The 6768-nt window shown below is 29.6% G+C and overlaps 2 protein-coding genes across 2 annotated transcripts; both read left to right on the top strand.

Annotated features, from left to right (window-relative positions):
• The first annotated feature begins 2974 nt into the window (after positions 1-2974).
• On the top strand, positions 2975-4290 carry LOC107842863 (probable glutathione S-transferase). Its single transcript, XM_016686901.2, has 2 exons — positions 2975-3499; positions 3774-4290. The coding sequence occupies exons 1-2, from the start codon at positions 3191-3193 to the stop codon at positions 4125-4127; spliced, it is 663 nt and encodes a 220-aa protein (XP_016542387.2). The 5' UTR covers positions 2975-3190; the 3' UTR covers positions 4128-4290.
• A 582-nt stretch (positions 4291-4872) lies between these two features.
• On the top strand, positions 4873-6366 carry LOC107842864 (probable glutathione S-transferase). The gene is made up of 2 exons (XM_016686902.2): positions 4873-5370; positions 5764-6366. The coding sequence occupies exons 1-2, from the start codon at positions 5062-5064 to the stop codon at positions 6115-6117; spliced, it is 663 nt and encodes a 220-aa protein (XP_016542388.2). The 5' UTR covers positions 4873-5061; the 3' UTR covers positions 6118-6366.
• Positions 6367-6768: the final 402 nt, after the last annotated feature.

The raw sequence follows: 6768 nt of genomic DNA, 5'->3' as shown, positions 1-6768 counted from the left end.
ATATTTGTATATGTGGTGGCCCCGACGGCCAAGTATTATATATATATATTTGTGCGTGTTGTGCTGATACAGGTAATTAGACCTTTCTATATGCAATGAAGTGCTGTCCAATTTTTTTGGTGACATGTAAGTGAAAGTACAGGTATTTGAACGGGTTCTCCCGGGCCTTCTCGGCTTCGGGTGCCAGTCCGGCCCGATGGGATTTTGGGGCGTGACATTTCCCCATTTTCAACCAAAACATAAGAACTAGGGTTTCAAAATTCAAAATAAAGTGAAGTTAACTCAAAATAAGGTCAACAAATCTCACATTCTTACTTACTTGAGTTGGAGAAATCAAGATTTTCTACGAGAACCCACTTGTTCGACTGATTTCGAGTGTCAGTATGTGTTTGTGTGTGTATGCGGGTTAAGTATTTGTGTGTGTATGTTGTTTCCCATTTTTTTGTGTATACCAATTGAGAAAGTTAATTATTTGGGTGGGTTTGGTCGGTTTATAAATTGTTTTTATTTTTTTTATTTTACATTAAAACCGACCACGTGTGGTCGATTTTCTAAAAATATTTTTGATAAATTAAATTTTAATAAACTATAATTAATAAATTAAAATAAATTAATAAATTAAAATTAATTTTTAATTAATTAATTTTTTAAATAAATGCTACAATATTTATAACAATAGTCAATTAATTTAATACAATGTGTATATATATAAATCAGATAATTAGTTATTTTATCATCACATTAACACGAGTAGTATATTTCCTCTATCCTATAATAATATCAATGAATTTCGCAAATTACGATAAATTTTTGGTTCATTAGCTTTAATTATGATATTATATATATATATATACACACGTGTTAATCAGATAAATTATCGACGTCTTACATTATTACAACTTCAATAATATACGTGTATCTACATTGACACAAAATAGTATATCTATTTCTTCAATAGTATGATATCAATGTATTATTCAAAATATTTTGATATATAGATTCAGTTATCGAGCTTTCGATTACTGCATATGTCACTACACGAGATATATGTATATATACATATATTCAATTGTCTATCACCGTTTAAAGACATAATATAAATATCACATACACAATTTTTCTACCCCATAATAATATTCAAAGTATTTCACATATACTCATATATAAAAATTTTAAGCGAAAAAACTCAAATTCACTGCCAAAATTTAGCGGTCATTTAAAATTCAAAATTCAAAGCAAATGGTAAGTAAATGCCAGTTTCATGATTCAATTTTCTGTCTCCTTTCCCTACTTCCTCCCCACCCTATATACCTCGTAATACTTGTCTTACGTTATTACAACTTTAACAATATATGTGTGTTTACATTATATTGACACAAAATAGTATATCTATTTCATCACTACACGAGATATACGTATATATAAATATATTCAATTGGCTATCAACATTCAAATACATACTATATACATCACATACCCGATTTTACTACCCCATAATAATATATAACGTATTTCACAGAAACTTAGTTGAGTTATTGGTTGGTTTATCTTATGTCATTAAATATATATACCTTCACTATATAATATGTATATACTATATATATATAGATACACATTATCGACTATATCAATACGTACTATATTCATCACATACGTACACGAGTATCTTATACAATAATATAATGCGACGTATTTCATATACGTACTATATACATCATATACCCGATTTTACTACCCCATTGTATTTCACATATACTCAAATAAATTATCGGTTGATTTATCTTATGTCATTAATATACCGTCGCTATATAATATGTATATATTATATATATATACATATACCTACACATATATACACACTATCGATTATATCAGTTTCAAAATACGTATTATATACATCACATACGTATATAAGTATATTATCCAATAATATAATGCTATGTGTTTCTTATACATACTTAGATTAGTGATCGATTAATTATATTTGATTAGCTTAATATATTAGATTTTCATTATATATATAATTAGGTGTTACTTAAAATTATTTAATTTTTAATATTTTTACTTTATAAACCGATCACAAGTGATCCGTTTTTTAAATTATTTTATTTATTTTAATTAGAAAACCGACCACTTGTGGTCGGCTTTTTTAAGTATTTTTTTATTTTTTTAATATAAAAACCGACCACTTATGATTGGTTTTTTTAAAAATAAATTTAAAAAGAACTTTTAAAACCGACCACTTATAAATATTTTTTAATTATATTTCTTTTTAAAAAATCGATCACTGATGGTTGGTTTTGTTATTTTTTTTTAAATTTTTATTTGTTAAATAAATAATTATTATTATAAAAATTTTTGTAATAATTATTTTAATTTTTTAAAATATAAAAGCGACTACGTGTGGTCGATTTTTTCTGACCACATCTTGTGATTGGTTTTACCGATTATTTTAGTAGTGGAATTCATAGAAGATCTACAGAACAAAAGCCCAATTCTTCTCATGGCAAACCAAACTTATGTATATGCGGAAGTTTGGAGTTCGATAGTGACTGTCCAAACTTCTAAAACATACGTAAAAAATGTACTTGCACATATAATATGCCAAATTTAAGATATTCTCTTCGTCCCATTTTATGTGTTATCATTTTCTTTTTAATCCGTTTAAAAAAGAATGTCATCTTTCCTTATTTGCCAATTATTTAAGGATACAATTTTACTTTTATCCTTATTGGTACCACTTAATTAAAAAAAGAGATTAACATATTTTTTAATAAAGAACAATTTGATAAACATTACCAAGTCTTTCGTTATTTCTTAAACTCCATATCTAATCAAATGACGACACATAAAAGGACGGAGGTAGTAAAATTTATAATCTTAGACGTTAATTTTTGGAATTTCCATCTAAGTAGCCAAACTAATCACTACAAAACCGCTCCAATCAACATAAATGGAACCTTCAACCTCTACCACTTATCTAAGACTTATCTTACTAAATATCTTCGGCCAATATACAATGTTAAACTTACAAATTGACTTGTCAAAGAAGAAAATTTGCATTTGCTTGGTTTCATTGATACTTCCTAAATATTTTCCTATATAAAAAGGAGCGTAATTCAAAAATCAAAACCACCACATTAAGTTCCATAACATAGTAAAGCAAAAAATAGAGAACCAAAGTTGTGAGATGGCTGATGTTAAGTTGCTTGGTCTTTGGTATAGCCCTTATAGTAATAGAGTTGAGTGGGCTCTCAAGATTAAGGGTGAAGAATATGAATATATAGAAGATGATCTACACAACAAAAGCCCCCTGCTTCTTGAATTAAACCCTATTCACAAGAAAATCCCAGTGCTAATTCACAATGGAAAGCCCATTTGCGAGTCAATGGTCATTGTTGAATACATTGATGAGACATTTGAAGGCCCTCCAATCTTGCCTAAAGACCCTTATGATCGAGCTATAGCTCGTTTCTGGGCTAAGTTTTTTGCCGAAAAGGTATATTCTTTTCACCACTATATATTCCAATTAATTTGAAATATATATGTCATATTAGCAAGGGCAGATGTAGCTTTTCTGCTATGGGTATATCTGAATCCATAACTTTCGATACAAAATATAACATATATGTAAAACTATATTAAATTTTGACAAATACTTACCTATGTTGCAGCCTGTTTTTGCACGGTAAATTATTGGTTATTAACTATAGACTTGTAAAATTTATCAAAATGAACTTTAATTTTGTTGTCATAAACATTTCTATGTGCAGGAGCCAGCAACAGGGAAAAGTTTCTTTCTCAAAGGAGAGGAGCAAGAAAAAGCTAATGAGGAAACTTATGAGATGCTAAAAGTTCTTGATAATGAGCTTAAGGACAAGAAGTTCTTTGTGGGTGACAGTTATGGTTTTGCTGATATTGCTGCAAATATGATGGGACTTTGGGTAGGAGTCTTTGAAGAAGCTTCTGGAGTTCTTTTGGCTACAAGAGAAAAATTCCCAAATTTTTGTGCATGGAGAGATGAGTATATTAATTGCAGCCAAAACAAGGAATATTTACCTTCAAGAGATGAGTTGATTGCCTATTTTAAAGCTCGATTTCAAGCTGTTAAATCTGCTGCCAAATAAACACCTCCTTATTCAGCTCTGAAGTTTCAAGTTTCCGTGACGATAAAAATAAGGATGGATTTAGGTCGAGTTTTGTGAATTCAACTGAATAATCAGGCTTGAACTATATAAATATAAAAAAGATTTATTATGAATTTGTAATATTACAGTCACTTTTGATTCACTAACTCTATATATTAAATTTAATTTTGAAATAAAATTACTTGTTAGAGAAAGCTAGCACACATACCACAAGTGTCTCGTGTAACTGTTTTGTTTATTGGTCAGTGATTGGCACTTAGTATTTAAACCTCACAAAACTAAGCCCCACACAAGAGCCCCGGAGCGTTTTACCAATATCCTGACCTAGAGCGAGTCACAAATTGCCTTCGAAATCACCGCTTTAGATAAATGTATACCTGACAAGTCAAACTTTAATTTTAATGTATATCAAAAGTTTAATCTTGACAAGCCAAAACTTGCACACACGCTTTTGATAAACCAAACTTCTAACACACATATCAAAAGTTTATTTGCACCTATAATATGTCAAACATCAAATAAAACTTATGATCGTCAAACGTGGACTTTTGGAATTTCTGTCCAATGGAGCTAAACTAATCACTACAAATTAGTCATTTATGAACTTATGCCGCGTGGTTTAAATGAGGGTCCCAAAATCGACTGTATGTTCATTTGCGCCCATGTCAACATAAACAGAACCTTCAAGCTTCAACTACTACCACTTATTTTTAAGACTTAAAAGTCTTCAGTCAATACACAACATTGAAGTTGAAAATTGAGTTAGTCAAAGAAGAAATTTTGCCTTAGCTTTTTAACTAAGACACTTTTCCATTTTCCCTAATAAAAGAAGACCAAAATTCAAGAGATCAGAACTAAAATACAATATTCATCAACATATTAAAGAAAACATAGTAGAACCAAAAATTATGAGATGGCAGAAGTGAAGTTGCTTGGACTTTGGTATAGCCCTTTTTGTCACAGAGTTGAGTGGGCCTTAAAGATTAAGGGGGTGAAATTTGAATTTATAGAGCAAAATCTACAAAATAAAAGCCCTCTACTTCTTGAATCCAACCCGATTCAGAAGAAAATCCCCGTGCTAATTCACAATGGTAAGCCCATTTGTGAATCAATGGTAATTGTTGAATACATTGATGAGACATTTGAAGGACCTTCCATATTGCCTAAAGACCCTTACGACCGCGCTGTAGCTCGTTTTTGGGTTAAGTTTATTGACGATAAGGTATGTTCTTTAGTATGTATATTACATTTATTTGAAAAAACGTTCTAGTCATTTCAGCACGTTTACTTTAGACTATATATCTTTTATGAGCTTTTTAATCATGTAAGAGATTTATATGTCAGAAGATAATATAACGATTTTCTAATGCTATCTTTGTCTTACTGGTATTTTTTCTTTTCTAATTTGTTTCAAATAGAATGATACTTTTTATAGTTAAAAATAACTTGATTTTAAACTTTTTATTTTATATTTAGTCATGAGGTGATTTATAACCATAAAAAAAAATTTGACATATTTGAGGCCACAAATTATGCCAAAAGTCGATTTAACTTGCTTTAAATTGAAGTTTAGGCCACAAATTTTGTCAAAACTTAAGTGTTATGATTTTTGCAGGGGTCAGCAGTGGGTAGAAGTTTCTTTCACAAATCATACGAAGCTAAAGGGGAACTTTCTGAGATGCTGAAAATTCTTGATAATGAGCTCAAGGATAAGAAATTTTTTGTTGGTGACAAATTTGGATTTGCTGATATTGCTGCAAATTTTTTGGGACTTTGGATGGGAGTTCTTGAAGAAGCAACTGGAGTTAATAATTTGGTAACAAGAGAAAAGTACCCAAACTTTTGTGCTTGGAGAGATGAATATAATGATTGCAGCGATAATAAAAAATATTTACCTCCAAGAGATGAGTTGCTTGCTTATTTCAAAGCTCGCTTTCAAGCTGCTGCAGTACCTCCTTATTCGAGTTAATTTCTTGGATGAACACTTAACTAATATTTTATTTTCTCAAAAAGTTTTTTACCTTTCAGAGATAATAACAATCAATTAACTATTTAGAAAATCGACCCTATTTATTTATCTTTGAAAGTTTCAAAATTGTGTGGCAATAAAATTAGAGGTGAATTTAGATACGATTTTGTGGTTTCAACTGAATGAACGATTAGTATCGATTTGAACTATGTATACATACGAAATAAAAGTCAATATGTTTGCATATTATAATATTACACTCTTTCAGAAAACTTGTCAAAGAAAGATATCTTTAGCTACTCACATGCAAGGAAGTTTGATCTCTTTTGCTAGTGCTATTGGGTTGTATATTAAATTAATCATACTCAACCTAGAAAAGAATGGAAAAAATTAATTGGTGACTCATAATATTGTTAAATTTTTTTTTTTTTAATTTCTTAGGAGAGTGATTTTGCAAGCCACAATATTTGATCAAAAGTGGGTGACATAAGCACACGTCATTTTTGCTATTGTGCTGCTCACTTCTCAAGAAAATGGTGTGTTTACTAATCTACTTTAAATTAAATATTTTTTTAAATGCTTTTTAATATTTTTTTTATTATGTAAAACTTTAGACAACAACAATAGAAAAATTCATCGTAGCAAGTTGGG

The sequence above is a fragment of the Capsicum annuum genome, chromosome 9 (genome assembly GCF_002878395.1).
Source record: "Capsicum annuum cultivar UCD-10X-F1 chromosome 9, UCD10Xv1.1, whole genome shotgun sequence".
Lineage (NCBI taxonomy): Eukaryota > Viridiplantae > Streptophyta > Magnoliopsida > Solanales > Solanaceae > Capsicum > Capsicum annuum.
The sequence above is the reverse complement of the archived record's forward strand: the minus strand, read 5'-3'. Positions and strand labels throughout refer to the sequence as shown.